The sequence below is a fragment of the Colletotrichum tamarilloi genome (genome assembly GCF_030869305.1).
Source record: "Colletotrichum tamarilloi strain Tom-12 chromosome Unknown Scaffold_15.1, whole genome shotgun sequence".
Classification (NCBI taxonomy): domain Eukaryota; kingdom Fungi; phylum Ascomycota; class Sordariomycetes; order Glomerellales; family Glomerellaceae; genus Colletotrichum; species Colletotrichum tamarilloi.
Window position 1 is genome coordinate 476,272 of NW_026849398.1, and position 20,528 is coordinate 496,799.

Sequence of the window (20,528 nt, forward strand, 5' to 3'; positions counted from 1 at the left end):
TCGAGAGGCGACCAACGGCAAACGCAAAGCAGTGGTCTACTCAAACTGCGAAAACATCAAAGACTGTTGCACATTTACAGGCGTACAGGATTGGGAGGCTTTTGGAACGTGTACAGGTAACGGCGGGAACGGCACTCGATACAAATACCATGGGCCAGAAATGAGGCCGCAGAGGGAATTAGTTGAACGGTGATGGATGGCGACGGAGGGGGAAGGTTCTGTCCCGGTTGACGATGGCAGAGACCCGTTGCGAAGTTTGTTAGACTAGCAAGCAAATGTATTTTAATAGATGTGAGTACGATGGACCTGAACGCATGAGGTGTATTCCAATTGTCTGGTAGCCAATACCGTGGTGTTTGATGTACACGAATGGATACATAGTAAACAGTCGATCAATCGAGCTACCTGTCATCCATCAACATTCGCAAGGGTTGATTGCTTTTTGGGTATTGACGTGCTCGGCTAATAACATGTTGGGAGATCATCAGGCAAGGTAGGGAATGGCCCTGTAAATTAAGACGGCCCGACCATTTGATCCATCGTAAGGAAGAAAAAGAGCATCGATTTTCATGCCCAATGTGTCTTGTTTAATTTGGTTGTAATAGAGGGGGCTGGGGGGGAGAAACGATCGAGGTTGGGCCTAGGTTTCTGAACGGGCGGGCCGGGGGTGGCGGTGCCTTTTTCGACCTCTCACCTCTCACCTGCTGCTCACCACACTCATCTCGCGCCGCACCTCTCATATCGCACCTTCCAGTCTCACTGACTGACTGACGTTGCGTGGCGTTGCGCGTACACATGCCTTGTCGCAAAAAGGCTTTCATTTTCAATCTCGTCGCAATACACACTCACACGCAACGAACATGTCATCTCATGTCATCCATCTTCAAGCCCAATTTCATCGCAAGCAATCGAGCACCTCATCACCATCATCCATCGGACTTTGGTCATCACTTTAATATCAGCGCAACGCCCGTGATTCTTCCACTCCTTTTGTTTGGTCTCTGCCCTGCATAACGAAATTTCCCGCGCGCACTCCCGTGAAGAAAAGCTCCGTTTCGCACGGTCTCACCGAGCCACACTTCACTAGTGTCACGGCGCAACAGCAAAAGCCAAGGAGAAACAGACCTCTTTTCGTGAGGGAGAGGAGGAACTAGGAACAGGCTACCCCCAAAGGACCGGATTCCCGTTGCTGCGGAACCAAGCCTCAGTAATAATACGCTCAAAGCTCGGCGGCGAGCGCAACGCAGCGCAGCGCATTAGCGGCCGCGCATTTTTGCATTTACAGCTTGCATCTGCAGCAGCAGCGCGCAAATCTCATACGACGGACGGGAAATCAAAGAGAGGGACTTTGCGCTTTGCGGAGACAAAAGGGAATTGGGGTTTGTGGATTGTCCAGAGTATAAGGCAATGGACCACCCGAGTCCGTCCGCCGACCGCAGCAGCGGTGCGGCACCACCACCACCACCAGGACCACCACCACCACCAGGAGCGACGACCAGACGAGAAGGAGATGGGCCAGCTGGCGTAGTGGTAATATCCGACGACGAAAGTTCGGCCAGCTCAATGTCGGATGAGGAGGACTCAGGTACCGACCACAACCACGACGACAAGAAGCGTCATCACCGCGACGGCACCACCCCCGCCGGCGGCAGATATAGACCCCATACACCTACGCCGCCGCCGCAGCGACGCTCACAGCAACACGTTCCGCCGCCGCCTAGGGGGAGCAGGGAGAGAGATATTCGTGCGGAACGGCATCGCGACTTGCGTGAACGTGAGCGTGATCGGGATAGGGATAGGGATAGGGATAGGGATCGCGACAGGGACAGATCTCGGGGTCCGGACCCGAGGCGACGAGGAGGAGGGGGAGGAGGGGGAGGAGGAGGACTGCCACCATCACCGCCACTGGACAGGGACCGGGATCGAGATCGAGACAGGGACCGGGACAGGGACAGAGATCGCGACAGAGACTACGACAGAGACAGAGACAGTGACAGAAGTCTGCGCGACAGCCCGCCTCTGAGGGATAGCCCTCGCCTACGAGACAGCCCTCGTATAAGGGAACGAAAGCGGCAGAGCTTCGCGTTAGACGAAAAGTACCACGGCGGAGGGGGAGAAGGAGGCCGCAGCACCGTCAACGGCCACGCCAGGAGACAGCAGAGCGTGCCCCCCAACAGCGCCAACAACGGCGCAAAAAGGCAGAGCATCACGGAGCGGCTCATGAGCACCTGGACAGCGGCGCGGTCGGGCGCGGCGCGCGGCGCGGGGGATCATCCGCCGGGTGTCGGGGCCGCCGCCGCCGCCGCAGCATCCACGCTCCCCTCGCGCCGCGCGTCGTCGGCCTCGACGGCGAGCAAGGCATTCAACCCCGTCGGCAGGGTGCGCGAGTGGCTCGACACATGTAATGCCGAGCACGGCGACCACTGCTCCGGCCCGCCGACGGATACGTGGCGGCCGATATGGCTGATTGACTCGGTGAACCGGTGTCTCGTGCGCGCGAGGGCGACGGATCGGTATATCGCGCTCAGCTACGTCTACGAGCCGCCGCTGCCTTCGTCGCGGGGTCCGGTGGAGACGTTGCGGGAGAACCTCGAAGTGTTGACGGCGAGCATGGACGACGCGGATATCCCGCAGACGATTCTGGATGCCATGTGGTTGGCAAGGAAACTGGGGATTAAGTACCTCTGGGTCGACCGGTTCTGCATCGTGCAAGACGACGATGTGGAGAGGGAGGAGTACGTCAAGAACATGGCGTACGTGTACGCCAACGCCTATATGACCATCGTGGCGGCAGCGGGCGACGCCGAGTCCGGGTTGACGGGGTTGTTGCGGAGGACGCCGCCGCCGAGGGGCACCGCAGCGAGGAAGCACGAAGATTTGGTGCTCTCATCGCGGTGGGCGGGTCGGGCGTGGACGGTGCAGGAGGGCATGTACTCGCGGCGGAAAGTGTACGTTTTCGAGGAGACGGTGACGTGGGAGTGCCACTGCGACTTGTGGCAAGGGCCGCCGGGCGCAGCGGGCGGCGGCGGCAGGTTCAGCAAGATTCTCAAGGGCGGAGGGCTGGGGAGGCACGGCGGCGGCGGGGGGCCGTGTGCGTCGAGGACGTTCCCCGCGGCGACGGGGTACCTGCACCCCGTGTGGCCCGACATGGACGAGTACGCGCGGATCGCGATGGAGTTTAGCGCGCGGCGGGTGACGCTCATGTCGGACACCACGAGGGCGCTGCGGGGCATCACGACGGTGCTGTCGCGGTCGTTTGCGGGCGGCTTCGTGTTCGGCATGCCGGTGAGCTTCCTGGACGTCGCGATGCTGTGGCAGCCGAGGGCGATGGTGCGGCGGCGGCTGATGGTGCAGCCCGTGACGGGGATGAACCCGCTGCCGTCGTGGAGCTGGCTCGGGTGGCACTACGACGGCGTGCCCGCGGACCTGACGCTCTGGCGGGCGGCGGCGGATTACGTCCAGGAGGCGCCTGCGCATCACGGCAAGAGGGGCGCGGAGAGAAGGTTCAAGAGCCCCTACGCGTTCCGGTTGCGGTCGTTGGTGAGTTATGAGCTCACGGACCGGGCGACGTATACGCCGTTGCCGAATGATGGGATGGCGTACCGAGATCGAAGGCATCGGAGGACGGTGCCGTTGCCTGCTGGGTGGTCGAGGAGCGGCGGCGGGTTCCGGTATGCGGGGGATCCGGAGGTTGTGTTTCGGTACCCGGTGCCCGTGGCGGAGATGGCTGGCGGAGGAGGAGCGGACGGAGCCATCCCGGGGGCGGGGTTGTCGCCGTTTGGTGACTTTGCGCTGAGCGCGACGCTGCTTTCGTTCAGCACGACGGTGGCGTACCTGGACGTCGACTTCGCCGTGGCTAGGAACGGGGCGCCGCTCGATGCGAAGGCGGCTAACGCGGTGAACTCGGGGAATAATACGGGACCTGGCACGGGCTTGGTTGCTCCCGGACGAGGATACGGCGTCCCGTTGGCGGTGGGCAATATCTGGTCGAGGACGGGCAAGTGGTGCGGCGTAGTGACGGCGCACGATAGCTGGTTGGGCTTGCAAGGGGCGAACCATACCGGGGAGGAGAAGCTCGAGTTCGTGGCCGTGTCGATGGCCAGCGAGAGAGGGGGGAGTCATGTGTTTGACCTGGATGCGTTCCGGGATAACATGGACGAGGATGAGATTGTAGACTTTGTTAATGTACTCTGGGTGGAGAGGGTTGGCGGGGTGTGTTACCGGAGGGGCCTCGGGCATGTTGTACAGAGGGTGTGGGATGCGGTTGCGAGGGACCGGATTGAGGTACTCCTGGGATAGGAGAAAAAGAGACGAGGAGAGGTTCCTCACAACGCATTAATATTTCATGTAAAACATTCAATTAACGAAATACCCGCTAGAGCCATGTTTGATTCGTATATTAAGTCTTCCCTCTGACCTTGCTACTGATCGTTGCCCTGTACCTTCCATTCCTTGTGTGCCAAATATGAATTGACCATAGGCGTACTGACAGAAGGTTGACAGTATTTTGATGATACCATGAAACGATCCTATCGATTTCAGAGGCGGGTGGGAGTAAACGCCGCCCAAGGGGTCAACACTATTACCTGCTCACCCACAGGTAGTCCAAGCCTCGGGGTGCCTTAGCACTGCTTAGATAAGTTGTATTCGTACATGAAGAAGTGGAGGAGGCCCAGTGCCTTAAGACGCCATTGCGATTTGTTTAATCTTCTACTTTTGCTGACCGTTATAACCTCGGATGCTTGGGATGATTATTTTGCTCCTTCCACTTGTGTTTTAGAAATTGGTTGTTCTTGCTAGAATTGATGCCATAGGATTTCCACGCGATTAGATACCGGGAAGGAGCGAGTGCACGGGCCAAGGGCGGGCGCTCGGACCACTTCGGCATCGTATAAAATCCCCCCTGCACATCCCTCGGGCCGATTTTTCTTCTCTTCCACCAACCAGAACGCACAATCCGACCCCGCAACGTGCCTAGCAGAAATGGCAACCAATCCCCCGCCCCCGCCCCCGCCCCAGCCGGGCGTCGCAGTAAGTACCTTTTCGGCATTGTATCTGACTACGCTTGGGGCATGATTCTAATATCTATGGATTTTCTTATAGCTTGACCCACAGGTCTTGGTTGGTTGGCACGACCAGCTACAAACGCGTGCACATGGCATCCCTTCCGGCTACACAGTCCACGATGGTTCACAGAACCCCCGTCAAGACGTAAGTCTCGTCCAAATACATCTAGAGGCTATTCCGACTATAGTTCGTTTATGTTTCTGTTCCGGCATTTCTAACTATGCTCTGCTCTAAAGGGTCAAGCTTTCATCACTGTCTATGCAGGCGAAAAGTTCTGCCGCTATGCATTCAAGACCGACTTTGGTCTTACGATCTGCCCTACTACCGTAAGTTGCGATCATTGTCCCATTATGCTTTACTTATCTTAATACTGATGACCTTTTAGAGATCTTTCACTCGCGCAGCCCTCCATCACCACATCGTTGGACACTTTGAGGCTGAAGAGGGCTTTCGTCCAGCAATCAATCCAACTGCTAACACTGGAAGCAAGCCCGACGGCACAAAGAAAGTAGGCAGGGGCGGCCGAAGCAGCATGAGCGACAAGGTGAAGATAGTTCGTAAGTCAAGTCATTTTCCAATCATTTTTTCAACATCTCTTACAATTTTATAGCATTCCTTCAGCAATGGCGCTCAAACATGTTGGCCCAAACCGAATCTTTCAACTCCACAAACAACCAAATCCTCTTCACTCAGGCTTCACTGAATGTTCCTGTCGCAGCTGACTCTACCCAGCCGTCGGCCTCGCGCAAGGAATCGAAGGCACGTTTACAGTTTGATCTATATTCAGATCATAGTTCTAACTTTATCTTAGAAGAGCGGCAAATCTGTGGCGTCGTCGAGTACTTCTGATGACAGCGGTTTCACTCAGAAGGACATCGAGGAACAAGCAAAACAAGTAAGGCATTTCACATCAACATATTCACAATATGGTACTAATAGAGCTTTAGTGGCGCGAATACAAGGCACGCTTGGAGGCAGAGCAGCATGTAAGTGTCAAATTGCCCATATGGTAACATTATATCACTAACTTAGTTTGTGGGCGAAGTCTAAGCAAGGTAGAGGTGCTGATCATACACCCAAGTCTCCTAAGTCGTCGGAGATCGACCTTGCCATTCAGGCTGTTCAAGACCTCAAGGACAAGAGAAAGGCAGAAGAGGGCAAGGTTACGGCATTGAAGACGGACGTAAGTACAAGGTCACAACCATATTACTACCATATCACTGACGCGACACTATTACCAGGTAATCCCTATTAACGACAGGATCAAAGAGATCCAGTCAGAAATTGAAAGAGTCTCGGCTGCATGCGACGTCGCCCAACAGGAACAGGACGCTGTGGATCGCGAGCATGCTCAGGTTTGTCAAAGCCCCTTCTCGTTTATATCATAGGTCTAATATGATACTAGCTTTTTGACGAAGAGGTCTATGAGAAGGCAGTCGAGAACACCACGAAGGTCGGTGGCCCTTTGCTCATCCTTAGACCGGAGCTTGAGATCCGACAGAAGGAGCTGGGAGTTCTTGAGGCAGCGATTGAACTCGCTCAAAAGGCCGTGGTAAGTATGGTTCATTCATTCTCAGAGCTTGATATTGATATGGCCTAGGCGGAGCACGCGGTGCAGGTCAAGGGGGCCGAGGAGCATCTACTTGCTCTCCAGTCCGACAAATCTCCCAAATCTCCCAAGGTTGCAGTCACCAATCCGTCGCTTAAGGGACCTAAGAGACGTCAGGGATCTAAGGTACAACAGAAGACTACTTCCAAACAGGTAAGAAGCTTTGAGGATCGTGATACGAACCTGACAAGGGTATTATACTAACGTTATATAGAAACCCAAAGGTCCTGTGTGGAAGTCGAAATTTGTCAAGTCACGCGCTGCTTAGGAAATGGCCGCGACTGAGGTTTTCGACCAGCCAGCCGTAGTCGAAAAGGGCCTCAAGAAGAACAAGTGTTGCGAGACTTGTGTTCAGGAGTGTGGTCGTAAGCGTAAGTAAATCCGCTTCCATCATCTCGCCATCATGTTATCTAACCTAATACATAGCTAGCCAGCGCTGCGCTGGTGATCACGAGGATTGCGCACTGAGCAAGATCATGGGAGGCCCATACACTGTGCCTGGTGAAGATGTTCCCCACACTAAGGAAGTCTATAACCACCCATCCCTCCACGGATGATATGGATATGACATCCGGCTTCAGGAGGACCATATTCAATTCACGTTCAGTACATAGACAATGGGGTTTTTTTTTGGGGGCAAGGGTTGCTTTTTAGATCGGAGGAGGGGCAAGGTTTGCTTTTTAAGTCGGAGGAAACGACTCCGGAACATCAATCAAGAATGATCCCAGCGGTTAGTTAGTTCAATGAATGCTTTGCTTTGCATGAAATATCGATTCAAGTTGTTATTGATTGACCTGCATGGTAAATCTGAGATTGCTGTCAAAGCAGCAGAGGTCGTCCTGTCCAAATTGCGTGAATCAGGGAACACGCAGGTTGAAAGTGGCAGCAAATTCACCAATGAACATTGGCACTATCCCCATTCCCAATCTTGACTAAGCTATACAAATATCAATCTGACCCATGCCATGCTTTAAACGTTGGACATTGGACAATCCCATCCACCCTTGCGAATCCATTATACACATTCTCACCCGCTCTAATCGTCATTCTCAACCTCGCTCATCTCCGCCCCTTCTTCAGCGGCGGCGGGCTCCTCGACCTTGAAACCGAATCGCTATACCTCCTCCGCTTCGCACTCATGGGGCTCCTTGAATCCCGACCACGGTCTGGTGAACCCCGCTTGAGTGACCTCTTGGGCGGGGGACTCGGCGAGCGAGAGTACGACGCATCTCGGCCTCCATTCCTCGCCCTCGGCGGGGCCGCGGAGGCGCTGTCACCATCCCGTGCCCTCGGGGCAACAGGTGAGCGGCTGTCTCTCGGCCCTCGACGGTCTACGGGGGAGCGAGACCGCGAATCGTATGATGACGCACGGCTCGGCGATCGACTAGGAGAACGACTGTCGTAGCGGGCGCGTTTCCGCGGCGCGCTGCTCACAGATGAACTATTCCGCCTGGCTGGGCGACGCGCTTCTTGCCCTGGACTACGACCGCGGACAGGTACGCCTCGTGCAGGCGGGGGGGTGACAGAGCGCGAAATAGAACGTCCTCTCCTGGGGGAAGGAGATCTGCTGACGCTTGAGCTGTTCCTCCGGGCTGCCCGGCGAGGTGGCGGTGTCACACTGAGACTACGATCCCTAGGACCATTTCGGGCTGGAGAAGGGGATCTTGAGTAGCTGGCAGAACGACCGCGTCTTCTCGGAGGACTCGCCGAGTACGAGTCGTCGCGGCGTCCCTTTCTAGGAGGCGAGACTGAACGACTGTAAGATCGAGATCTGCTAGAGCTGCGACCTCGACTGTACGAGCGGCCCCGTCCGCGGGGCGAAGGAGATCTGGAGTCGGCATGCTTTCGATCAATGGCGCGTCGAGGCGTCCTCGACCTTGATCGAGAGCGGGAGTATGAGGAGCCCGTGTACGAAGAGTAGCTAGACACCGACTCCGAGTCGGAATCATCAGCCGGTGGTGCAGGTAATGCTGGCTTGGGCATGTTCTGGAGGTACTCGCGAGAAGCCTCTGTGAGAGCACCCATGCCAATACTGGTAAAGTAGTTGATGGAGAAGCGAATATTTCGTGGGTTGTCGCGCGGGAACAGGCCGGTGAAGCTGGGTTGGAGGATCTCGTCCTTCATCCGAGCTTGCAGTTTTGCCATACCAAGCTCCTCAGATATGTCCTGGAAGAGGATCTTGATGAAAATTCTGGAACTACTCGTTGTCTCTTCCTCATTGAGGTGAATAACGGAGAGTACGTGCCAGCCAATAGCATCGGTCGCGAGCAAATGCGCAAAGAAGCGCGCAACGTTGCGAAGCCTGTTGGTCTCGTATCGGTGGATCTTGCTGTAGTAGTCGGCAAAGGATTCTTCAAAGAGACCGGTCCATAACCTGTTAAGCTTGGCGAAACGCTCTCCAATCAGACCGTGAAACTTTGAAAAGGTCTTTTCCTGGGAGCAAATCTCGACAATCATCGAGGGCAGCTCCGCTTCTTGGCCAGCCGGGAGGTTTACCCGCAAAAGCTTGTGCACTGCTTCTTCGGGGTCGATGGACGACATGACCGTCAGGTAAATGGTACGGCGCAGATTGACCAAATCGGTGTTGGACTGGTCCTTGATCTCCATGGCCTTCTCCTCTTCGTCGTCCTCCTCCTCGGAACTCTCATCTTCATCGTCATCGTCGTCATCGTAGTCGCTACCCTCGCCCAAGATCTCGGCCTTGAGCTTCTTGTACGCCTCCTCATGCTCCTCCCACTCCGCGTCGTACTTGAAGATGTTGAGGCCATCCTGTACGTCGATTTCACCGTCCAGGTCGACCATGTGCGTGATTTGATCCTCCTCCTCAACCAAGTCGAGTTCCTCCTTGATGGGCGGGTTGTCCTTGAAGTTGTCCTTGCGAACCTGGAATAGCACCTCAATCATGTACTGCACACGCTTGTCGATATCCGCCTCGTGCAGCACATTCCTCAGCTGATCCCAGACCGCAAGGGCGATTGCGGGCTGCATATCCTGCAAGTGTTGTCCAACTTCGCGCATGAAGTTGACGGCGATCTCGACGCTGTCGTCGGTCGGCTTGTGAAGGAGAAGAAGGAGCATCTGGCCAGCGAGTCGCTCGTGGGCGACCTGGTGGTTGACAAGATGCGCCAGGAATGTCGTGGACGAAACGCAGACAGCCTTGTCGCTGCGCTTGAAACCTTTACGGAAGGACATGATGAGGCGCTTGACCAGGAGCTCGCCGACGGCAGGCAGCTTCGTGTTGACAATGGCCACCATGGCGGCGAAGACGGGCGTAAAGGGTAGAGAAGCCGCCTGCGCCTTCATGATGGATCGACAGAACAAGCCGCGGCCCTTGATCAAGTTCTCGCCAAAGAGCTCGGGAACAATGTGCTTGATGTTGGAGTAGTTGACCTTGTTGATCAGACCATTGATACTCTTCTTCAGCGCCTCCCACATCAGCCTCTGGTATTCCTTGGAGCTCTTATCGGTGATCTGGGCTTGCAGCGCCCTCAGTCGCGCGGGTGGTATGTAGGTGCCTCCGGACCGCATGGACAGCAGCTTCTCGTACTCGGCCTTTGCGATGGCCTGCTTCTCCTCCTCCGTCTTCATGGGCGGCGTCGGGCGTCGTTGTTCTTTGGGAGCCGGGCGGTAGCTATCGGTGCGATCGCGGTCTCGATTGCGGGGGCGATCGTTGTCGCGGTTATCGCGGTGGTGTCGACGGTCGCCGCCGTCGCGGTCGTTTTCCATTTCGCTATCGCGTTCGCGGCGCTCGAAGCTCGGGGAGCCAACGTCTGCCGATGCCATCTTGCCTCTGTTCTCACGTCCTCAGAGCCCTGTGGACGATTAAGAATCAAGCCTGGGAGCCTTGCGACGCAGAGAAATGGCGGCAGCCGAATCGGAGATGCGCTGGTTGCTGGAAGTCTTGTTTTTCCTTTTGGCTGGGTTGGAAAAAGTTACTGCTCCTTTGACGCAACAGGATCGCCAGGCAAGAGTTACCTAAAAATCCAAGTGTGGCTGGGGAGCGAGGAGGACCCACTATGGTACAGAGAGCGCACAGACCATGCGGCTGGAGCTTCCAAAGCACAGGGGGAACCCAAGGTATCTGGCAGGTCCACCGTCCACCTCAAGTCAATCAGTCAACCGTGGCAGCTCCCATTTAGCGCAGCCATAGAGGTCCAGTGCAGGCGCGCCCTCGTCCCCTGAAATCGCGACGACATTTTTCCCGATCGGAGGATCCAATACAGCACCTAGAGCTACCACCTAACTGGCCTTACCTCATCTCGACCTCCTTCCCACAACCCCCCACGACCCTTCTTTTACATCGGCCTTTCCATTCACACAGTCACTGGTCACTACTCGCGCGCGCCCACCTCGTCGATTCCTTCTTCACACTCTTTATTCACTCTTTCAATAAAATCGACAATGGTACGTTGACATTGCTTCTCACCGAGTCGGCTAGGACCCGCCCGCACTCAACAGCCAGCATCCCATCCCACCCTCGAGCGCAACAAGGGAGGGCAGGAGGGCAGGCAGGTAAAACTGAACATGGTCAACAGCTCGCTAATCTGTGCTTCAATTATTTACTACAGAGCGGAACTCTCGTCGGCTTCGCCATGCTCGTGGCTGCCTCTGTCATCTTCACATACTACTCCATCTGGACCCTGCTCATGGTAAGTAGCATTGCCCACCCACCTTCTCCCTCCATTACCATTTGTTCTGCGAACAGGGCCAGCAAGGTTGACTAACACATCTTGCCACAGCCCTTCGTCGATGAGGGCCACCCTCTCCAGAGCTTCTTCCCTGCGCGCGTTTGGGCCATCCGTATCCCCGTCATTCTCATCCTCCTCGGTTCCGCCGTTGTCGGTTCCTTCCTAGGCACCGTCATGATCCGCAGCAACAGAAAGAAGGCCGCCAAGGCCAAGGCTGCCGCGAAGAAGAAGGCGTAAAGGACTCGGGAGTGGGAAATTATTATCAATTGTTGCGCATGTCGATGCCCGGGAGGCCCAGGTTTATTGTTGGATGTCTACGATGATACGGGCATAGAACATGAGGGCCCAAGGGGGAATGGGTCCACAGTTGCGAAAGCACAATGATGGGTATCTAAGCTGGATTTATTGGAGAATGAGCGCGCTGCTCACTTCAAGAGCAAGGCTACCTACTCTGATGCTGCTCGAGGAGATACTACCCTAGGCCAGAGAGAACCCTCAAAAAATCACCAATAAAGGAGTGAGCGGCACGACCGGCCAAGTACATATCCTGCCCCCATGATCCCAGGCCTCGGCCCGACGCATGTCTCTTTGGACCGATGCCTATCATCCGTAGACAAAATCATGGCAGAAATGACTCCTGGTCTAATCTAGCTCCAAACGCCTCGTGATTCCTTTCTCAAACTCTCTGATCTGCAAAGTCAAGCACTTCACAATCATCCTCGAAAAAGCCATCCTCATCCTCCGTGTGCCTCGCCCCACGTCGTCGTCGGGTTGTGACAACAATCTCATCGCCGTTCTCTCCACGGTGCATGACTCTCTCCATCGAAGAAAGCGGGAGCGCGCGGTGATCATCCGAAATGTTGAATTCGTCTTCCGAAACCGAGAGATGCCCAGTATCGAGCTTCACCAGGTTGAGTGACTGACCAAATGCCCAAGGTTGCGAACAGTTTGTCTCAAGAGTTGTTTCTTGAGCGCGCACACGCTGCTGCTGTCTCTTCTTTTGCTTGGGCGTTGCGTGATCCTCCAGTGTGGTATCGGCCATCAGCGCAGCAAGCGATGGAGCCAAGGCCGCTGGTGGACTTGCATACTCATACAAAGCCACTCGCCTGTCGGTATGGAAAGGCTGGTATGGCGCGCTGGACTCGATCTCGGCTTGCGGGATGGATGCTTCCGCACTCAGATCGACTTGGAGCGGTCTGGCGCGCGGGTCAAGCGTCAGCGTCTTGCCCACGTCCATTTCTCGGTCTGACAGGTCCAGATACTCGTCCGAGTCGATGAATTGCCGAACAGCTGGCGAAAAGCCATCGTCGGGGAGTGCCGGCACCTTAAAGTCCTTGTATCGAACTCCTCGAGGTGTACGCTGCTTGTTGGCAGCCGCCGACGGCCGACGAGTCTTGGATGGGAATGTTCGCACTAGGCCGTCGCCGACCACATACAGAGTATGGTATTTTCTACCAGTGATCCATACGACGCATGATGAAGCTGGCAGAAGCGAGCTTTGTGGCAGAGAAACGCGGTTGTCTCCCGTGTGGCGCAGCTGGTTTATGGCGACGCCGGTTTTGCCCAGGGAATGACTGATGCTCGCAGCAATGGCTCTGCCTCCAACGCTGGCTGAATCGACAAAGTTGCCACCGGCCAAGCCTTGAGCGTTCACGCTGCTCCTACGCGGCCGAGTGATCAAAGGTCTGGCGGCATGGTAGGCAGCGCCAAAGGCACTGGATGCGATCGATACAGCTGAGTTAGGTGCATCTGACGCGGGGGCGCCGTTTTCTTCCGTGGCCTTGCGCCGGCGAGGCGGCGGCCAGGTGAAGGCACTGAAAGGCATTTCAAGGAGATGAACGGTCCCTCTTTCCGTGACCATTGCAATCCGCTCCCCGTTGGGTTTCGACCAAGCCACGTCGACGATCCGAGCAACGGTCATCCGTGAGAATTGCGCGACCTGGCGCACTCGTGGGCCGACTGCGTTGTTAGCCGCGATCACCTGAAGAGGTGACGACTTGGTGTACTGAATGCACATCAAATCCCATACAGTCTGCACGTCGCCCTTGCCGCTTGCTGTGAATAGAGATAGCCCAGTCGGTGAAAAGGACAGGAAGCTGCAGCCAAGTGGAGATGCAAAGGTGATGAGCGGGTGCAAGGTGGCCGAAGTTGGCAAACTGTCCATGTCGAGGATAGAGACCAGACCGGGGTCTTTAGTCACTGCTTGACCAGGTGTACCGTGAGTCGGCGGGAATTGGTTTGCGTCGTGTCGAGGAGGATACGACCCTGCCCATTGCTGCGCTGTCACAGGAGGGGATCGAGACTGCATCGGAGGCGCCTGGTTCGCATTCTTGTTCCAGTACGAATTCCAGGCCGACAGTCCTTGCTGGCCAACCCACTTTGCTCCAGAGATCAACTCTTGCGTTGTTTCACGCATAATCTTGTTGACCATGCTCTCGGCCATGGGAGAATCAACAGATCCAGTGACCGCGGGTAGCACAGGAGACGTCACCGAAGAGATGCCCGGGGCTTTACCGAGAATGACCACAGGTACATGAGCGCGCAGAGCGATTTGCGAAGATGCGGCTGGAGGACAGTAGGCAATCCACTTCCCGTTGAGCGACAGGATTGGGGTCTGCGGGTTGGGACGAGGAGGCACAGGTGAGTGGCGGCGTTCAGCATCCTCGGCAACCTCTGCTCGAGGGGGCTGTTGGAGGCTGGTCCAGAGTTTACCAACACAACCGAAGCGAACTGTGCCGTCGTTGGAATCCAGGATAGAACGGTAAACCCAGCATTCTCCACTCACTCCAGAGGCGATTGCAATGTTTCCAGCATCAGCTTTGATCGTGAAAGCACCCGTCAGCGGCGGCGCCTTGAAGATCGGGCTCGTTACGGGTGTTGCCAGAGGGACTTTGGGAGCTTGTAGAAGCACGTCGACGAGTTTGCCGGTCTTGAGAGAATATAGCTCGACGGATGTCTGGTAGAACTCGATGGCAGGCGTGAATCGGCCGGAAGGGCCTCCCTTCTGGCTGCCATCAGCTCGAGGGCTACCTGGCACATCAGCTCTGTCTTCGGTAATGTTGTCGTTTGCCGCTTGAATTGCGATCTCTGGCGATGTTTGTGGTAGCACAGGCCCGTGAATGACGACAGCCACGAGTGGAGAATCATCGGCCTTGTCTCCAGGAGTTGACCAAGGAAGGACCTTGGCATCGTATACGCCTCCTCGCAACCCTTTGAGGCCGGCAACCCGATCTAGGCCGCGCTTGCTGACTGAATAAACTTCGAGACCACCCTCATAGCCCGCCAGCGCAACATTGTCTGATCCTGGAGCGAATTCGTTGTGTGCAGCAGGGAGTGTATCGAAGCCAAAGTAATAGCCCTTATCGCCGGCTTTCATGCCAGCCTTGGAAGCCATATCAAAGTCGATGTCAGGAGCACTGTAAAAATGCGGCTGGGCCTGATGAGGGAGCGGGGGTTGGGAGCCTACTCGGGCGTGGGACATTTGCGACTGCATGGAGCTGCGACGGTATACTGCAGCTGCAGCCGGCTGATGGTAGGCTTCAAGGGGAAATTGCGCATCCATCTGGAAGCTGAGAGGCCGCTTCATATGGTTTGGCATGCTGTTGGGAGGAGATGGCGAAGCAGTCTGGGGCGTCAGGGACTGGCGCTGGACGGCCCATCCGTGGTGGAGGCGACCAGAGTCTTCGTAGGAGGAAGGTTGAGTGGGCGGCGACTCGCCCATGAGACTGATCAAGTTGCCTGGAGAGCCAGCGAGCCCTCCTCTTGCCCAGTCGTGGTTTGTACTTGCAGCCGATGCGGATGTGGTGGAAAGTGCATCCAGAGAGGGCGAGACGGTGGGGTGCCCATCGTATGGGGACGGGTCTTGAGTTATGGGTCTAATGTCGGGAGAACGGACGGGAGGCGACGATGCATCGGACGGAGGGCTCTTGGAAGGGCTGCCGTTTCTTTGAGGTTGTTAGCCATCGTGGTCGCGACAAAGGTAGAAGGGCCACAAGGGTTGCGGCAGTGACTCAACGCCGACTATCGCGGGGTTCTAAGATGACGGGCAGGGGTAGAGGGGAACCTACGCGAACTTGCCCGCGGCGAGTTTTGTCACCGCGGCGCTAACTGCACCATCTTTCGCGTTCTTTCTGTCCTTCTTCGAACCTGAAGAGAATGAGATGATGAGTATGGCAAAATTACATTGGTCCCGGCGCGTATGACAGCTCAGGGGCGCAGGAGAGAGACCCGAACTTACTCGGCATTCAAGTGGTGTTGCGCGGCAGTTGGAGCAGTCTCCTGCTCCAAGGACCTGCGTTTCCGCAAGCCAACTGTACCTCTTATTTGGGAACGATGAAGTCGATACGAAGCGTGTATGCAAGTGTCGCAGTACGTGGCTCGATATCGTCGTATGAGGGTTGTTGGAAGGCTGCAAAGGACGAGAGTTGAGTTGTTGGTCTATTAGAGAGTCGCGCGAAAGTGGTCGACAAAGGCGGCAGATGACCTCGGATGACGAAGGCTGCCGCAGGCTATTTTTTTGTAAAGGCTTTGAATATGAACAGTTTTGCGTGGCAAATAGAGGCAGGCAAAGCAAGACGGAACAAGTCGAATACCGATCGGTAAGCAAGATGGACGTCGGGTTGGAGGTGAAAGCGAAGGGAAGAAGCAGTAAAGAGAGGGAAAAGAGCGGCTTTACTTGCAGGCACTGCCAAAGTGGAGAGCAAGAGAGAGATTACTAGGATGGCCAAAGGAAAATCTATAGAAGAAGACAGAAGAGGAAAGACGTGACAGGTCGTGACGGACGTGAAGTGACTGTTGTGTTCACGGGAATGCTGCTATCGTGGATCGTTGTTTGAGTTGTTGGTGTTGATGAGTCGAAGGAGAGAGCACGGGGAAGAGTGAGTGACAGTGAGGTGAGGTCAGGTAGGCAGGTCCCAGGTCCGGTCGGTCCAGTTCCAGTTCTAGTTGAGGTGAGAGGTGCGGTGGTACTACTGTGTACCTACCATGGGTACGGAGTACACTACGTGCCTTTGGGTACCCCCCGGCCTGACTTGGACCTGCTGCTCTATCCGTGGCTGATGGCGGGGGTGGGTGGTCTGTCCCGCCTCCACCCCCTCCACGGCGGCAGCGGCATCTAAAGGTAAGATAAGATACGGAGGGGAGACCTTCCTCTTCCTTCCATTTCTTACCTTAGGTAAAGGTAAGGTAGGTACCGGTAGCCGGGCGCACTATCCAAACAAGACTCGGGGCACATTGCACCACCTGGGCACGTAACAGGGCGGCCTCTCTGACGGTTCCAGGTTGCTTTCGTTTGGTATGCGAGAGGCCTGCCAACTCTCATACCTACTTAGCAACACCTCATTCTCAGTCATAACGACGTTCCCAGGCACAACAGAATCCTGCTTGCTACCTAGCAATGAAAGCCATATCTGAGGCAACTCGGGCAAGGTACCTTCAGTTGCTGGCCACCCGCGGGATGGAAGCGGGGCATTCGAGTGCTTTCGCTCTCTCCCGTCCCCCCCAGTTGTTCAGGTTCCATTGCGCGCCTCCATCACCCCCGAGTACGGAGTACGGCGCGGTGTGCCCCCCAATCCAGTCTCCCCTCCAAGCCACCCCTCCATGCCCCCCTTCTGATTGAGTCTGTTGGAGGAACCTGAACTAGGATGACAGGGGTGTCAAGTGCAGACAACCTGCTAGGATGCACTTCAGAGGGGGAGGGGAAAGCAGAGAGACAGATGGTGGGATTCTGCGATTGGATTGGCACTGTTCTGCAACTGCATCTACGAGCTTGGTAGGTTCCAGGCTGGAGGTAGCTCTCGGCTTGAACCTCGCCCGGCAGGTACCTGCGATGCGCATCACGGGCAGGACGCGCACCGCGGATACTGGTGCAGTCTGCAGATAGGTACAGCGCACCAATCTTGAACCAGCTCGCAGCGGACAAGGGGGGTTGGTTGGTTCTTGAGACTGCCTGTCTGGGGGGCCCCGGTGCTCTGTACCTGGTCATGTCCCTTTCCGTACCTCCGCCGCAGCTCTTGCTTGTCGGAGAACTCGAACATGACCGTACCAGCTGACGGAAGATACATGGTCCCGACGTTCTACGAACAGGTACCTTTCAGTTACAACAGCATGGCAGGTACGTAAAGACAATGGAAGACACCTCCCCTCAAGCTGGGCTGCAGCGGGCGCGGATAGCAGGGCTAACACCTTCAAGACTCCAAAGAGAAAGAGGCACTTCCGATCCCTTTACACGCCCTCGCTCTCGCTCACTCCTCTCAATTTCACATTGGACCTTAGCAACCGGAGTTGAGTCCAGTCCAGCCCAGCCCAGCCTGGCTAAGCTCCAACATATGAATTACCTCCTTTATTTGCGCCTCCCGGTCTATCCTCTCTTTCACTAACTAGTTGATTGCAGGCAAAGAATACCTACGCGCGCAGTAGCGTTATCAGTTCATCTACCCTCAGAATTCCTGACGGAAGCGACCAAATCAAACTATCGTCACGCCAGACGAACGGAACACTGATTCAACTACGAATTCAATATTGTCTGAGACCACCTCTCATCCGTCCACCACTAGATTGACACATTTTCTTCCATTGCTTTCTACCGAATCTCCGAAGTGTCTGCCACACACACTCTCTCTCTCTCATACACTTTGGTACACACACTCACAAAGCCACTCAAACGCCTACCTAAGCTCAGCTCTGCATACGCATACAGACTCTCTTGCCGAGGCCGGAAATGCAGGCGGCAACGGCGCGAGGTCCAGCTTAAAGCTACAATGTCCAAGCCTGGCAAGCCAAATACCTACTATTACCGTCACAGATCCCATCACAAACCCCCAACAAGCCATCCTTGGAGCGGGGACCAGCTGCTGACACCTGGGCTGTGCGTGCGTTTGCCCCTGTGCCAGCAACTTTCAAGACGGACGACGGCAAGACGAACAACAGACAGACAGATGAAGGTGACGATCTGGGGCTGGTGACTGATGCCATCATCCCGCTTTGGCCTGATGACAAGCGGCGCAGGCTCAACCGATGCTAACTGGACCAAGCTTCCTCCTGGGGTGGAATTATGGACGGATTCCAGACTAAATTAACGGTGTCGACTTCATTTGCCGCCAAACACTTCAGGATTGCGGTCCTGCTTCCTGGCTTCCTTCTACGGTATGCCGTCGTTATCCCGTATCCTCCCGTTGACGGTCATCCGTCCGTCCTATCGCACCGCTTCCCCATTGAACTGCCACACATTCGGCGGCTCAGGGCCAGACCGTCCGACTGACAAAGGCACCTGACCCCCCTCGGTGGAGGAACGGGGGGCACCACGTCAGGTGAACGAGCCACTCACAGCTCTACCGTGGACCACGAGAACAACGCACCATAGCTGACGTATGGAGGGGCTTTCCTGGATACCCCTCCTCATTCCCCCCAACCTCGCCTTCAGCTTTATTGGGTGGATTGCGAACCTCGATCATCGCCGTTTCAAGAATTGAGATGCCGGCGACTTGTCACGATTCTGTTGAGGCAATACCTACTTGAGTTTCTGGCTACCTTCGGTCCAATTACTTAAGCAACCCATTCGGATGAGGCGTAGCTACGCGAGACGAAGCCTGGACGAGGCGACGCGCGACGAATGCAAGGCACGGGGCCAACCGCGCCCGCTACGCTGTCGAAGCGCAAGCAAGCGCATGGGGCGGTCTGAGGTCGAAGCCATCACCGGATGAATCTGCCGTCATCGACGAACTCGAGGCCAATCTGCTCGCTGCTGAAGACGGGCAGAGCAATGCCATCGCCGAAACACGGTGGCTGCGACAAATCGCATTGCGCCGCCAATTGGCAAGTGCCCGACGCTCAATGAATGACTGCCACATCTCAATGGCTGGATTGCTCTGGTTCACATTACACTTCTCCTTGCTATTCGACACACTGCTCAATTCTGGATATTTCCGCTTCAGCCAGCGCCGTCATATGTCACAACTTCAAAACTCTGACACCGAAGGTAGTTCCCCCTCAATAGGAGCCCACTGGTCGAGCCAAACTCGATATGCATCCATCCGCCACACCCCATCCTTCTTCACCCAGTCTGCGCTACCCGCCCAGCTGAAGACGTTCTCAGCACCATCCAACCCCTTCCTCCGAACTCCCCCCTTGAGCATGACGTGCACAACCTTCCCCGTATCGGAGCCGATTGCACTCGTGATCCAGTGCTTCCTCGCCGCGACAGAGCTCCACATGTCCGCCCGTAGCTGACGGAGGTCTGATAATACACAAACTATGTCAGCCGTCCCCATACCTCAGAACACAATGCTGGGTACTACGTAGGTAGCAAAACTCACTCTCGTGCTTCTCCCCCGCCGCCGGACCAATCTTCACTTTGGCATCGGGCGTGTAGAACTCGATCCAGCGCTCGTTCAGGTCCTTGTTATCGCTGGTCCGGTAAAAGTCCCGTATCCGGAGCCGGAGGTCCCGCTCCATCGCCGTCTCGCTGGCCGAGAACGGCTCCATTCTGGAATAGCTGTCGTGGGGCTCCACGCCCTCTGTGGCTGCAAGTGAAGCCATTGTTTTGTCACCCTAAGTTCTGATGGTTTTTCCCCTTCACTTTTTGGCGACTGATAACCCTCTTGGGCGCTTCAGTGGATTTGCTTATACCGGTATAGAGTGATAGTAAGTGTGAGTATTGTTGACAGCGTGTGAAAGCACGTGGGAGGAAGCAAGATGACGTTTATATCCGTCCCCCGTTCCCAGATGCGGGACGGCGGGCGGGGTGGGAGGCATCCCCACAAGTCTTCGGCCCGGAAGCCCTGACGGCACCCGATGAAAGCTTCGGAATCTTTACCTCGGGAAAGAAAACGCGACATCATTGCCTACCTACGACTTGTTGCAAATCCACGTTTCGTTGTCTTTCTCCCGCCTAGAGCCATCTGGCGGGCTTTGGATTCGATTTGTAATGATATGAGTGCGCTGCACCTATGCGTTTCTCGGAAGTTCCGTCGGAAAGGGACCCAAAAGTTGACCTCACCCTACTTCTTTAACGCGACATGCGCTTCCGGATTTTATAGTTGAGTGCAATATAAACACACCAACTCAGGTATAATGTTCTTCTGCGTAAGCTGCTTGGCTTGTCATATAATTTGTACTGTACATGATATCGTTCTCTCCATTCCATCCGTACCTATTACCCCCTTCCA

At 55.7% G+C, this 20,528-nt stretch overlaps 8 protein-coding genes across 8 annotated transcripts; 4 read left to right on the plus strand and 4 right to left on the minus strand.

Annotated features, from left to right (window-relative positions):
• Positions 1-1,407: 1,407 nt before the first annotated feature.
• On the plus strand, positions 1,408-4,299 carry CTAM01_05847 (heterokaryon incompatibility protein; the record flags this gene model as incomplete). Its single annotated transcript, XM_060521877.1, has 1 exon — positions 1,408-4,299. The coding sequence occupies one exon, from the start codon at positions 1,408-1,410 to the stop codon at positions 4,297-4,299; it is 2,892 nt and encodes a 963-aa protein (XP_060383546.1).
• Positions 4,300-4,983: 684 nt separating this feature from the next.
• Positions 4,984-7,233, plus strand: CTAM01_05848 (uncharacterized protein; the record flags this gene model as incomplete). Its single annotated transcript, XM_060521878.1, has 12 exons — positions 4,984-5,031; positions 5,104-5,211; positions 5,304-5,393; positions 5,453-5,620; positions 5,882-5,962; positions 6,015-6,053; positions 6,113-6,250; positions 6,309-6,422; positions 6,473-6,619; positions 6,668-6,829; positions 6,945-7,047; positions 7,103-7,233. 12 exons carry the CDS (start codon positions 4,984-4,986, stop codon positions 7,231-7,233), a joined length of 1,329 nt encoding a protein of 442 aa, XP_060383547.1.
• Positions 7,234-7,735: 502 nt separating this feature from the next.
• Positions 7,736-10,459, minus strand: CTAM01_05849 (MIF4G domain-containing protein; the record flags this gene model as incomplete). Its single annotated transcript, XM_060521879.1, has 1 exon — positions 7,736-10,459. The coding sequence occupies one exon, from the start codon at positions 10,457-10,459 to the stop codon at positions 7,736-7,738; it is 2,724 nt and encodes a 907-aa protein (XP_060383548.1).
• Positions 10,460-11,077: 618 nt separating this feature from the next.
• On the plus strand, positions 11,078-11,601 carry CTAM01_05850 (dolichol phosphate-mannose biosynthesis regulatory protein; the record flags this gene model as incomplete). The annotated part of the gene is made up of 3 exons (XM_060521880.1): positions 11,078-11,080; positions 11,245-11,325; positions 11,416-11,601. 3 exons carry the CDS (start codon positions 11,078-11,080, stop codon positions 11,599-11,601), a joined length of 270 nt encoding a protein of 89 aa, XP_060383549.1.
• A 439-nt stretch (positions 11,602-12,040) lies between these two features.
• Positions 12,041-15,608, minus strand: CTAM01_05851 (uncharacterized protein; the record flags this gene model as incomplete). The annotated part of the gene is made up of 3 exons (XM_060521881.1): positions 12,041-15,308; positions 15,432-15,510; positions 15,602-15,608. 3 exons carry the CDS (start codon positions 15,606-15,608, stop codon positions 12,041-12,043), a joined length of 3,354 nt encoding a protein of 1,117 aa, XP_060383550.1.
• A 1,286-nt stretch (positions 15,609-16,894) lies between these two features.
• On the minus strand, positions 16,895-17,347 carry CTAM01_05852 (uncharacterized protein; the record flags this gene model as incomplete). Its single annotated transcript, XM_060521882.1, has 1 exon — positions 16,895-17,347. The coding sequence occupies one exon, from the start codon at positions 17,345-17,347 to the stop codon at positions 16,895-16,897; it is 453 nt and encodes a 150-aa protein (XP_060383551.1).
• A 1,713-nt stretch (positions 17,348-19,060) lies between these two features.
• On the plus strand, positions 19,061-19,198 carry CTAM01_05853 (uncharacterized protein; the record flags this gene model as incomplete). The annotated part of the gene is made up of 1 exon (XM_060521883.1): positions 19,061-19,198. The coding sequence occupies one exon, from the start codon at positions 19,061-19,063 to the stop codon at positions 19,196-19,198; it is 138 nt and encodes a 45-aa protein (XP_060383552.1).
• Positions 19,199-19,319: 121 nt separating this feature from the next.
• On the minus strand, positions 19,320-19,899 carry CTAM01_05854 (uncharacterized protein; the record flags this gene model as incomplete). Its single annotated transcript, XM_060521884.1, has 2 exons — positions 19,320-19,597; positions 19,677-19,899. 2 exons carry the CDS (start codon positions 19,897-19,899, stop codon positions 19,320-19,322), a joined length of 501 nt encoding a protein of 166 aa, XP_060383553.1.
• Positions 19,900-20,528: the final 629 nt, after the last annotated feature.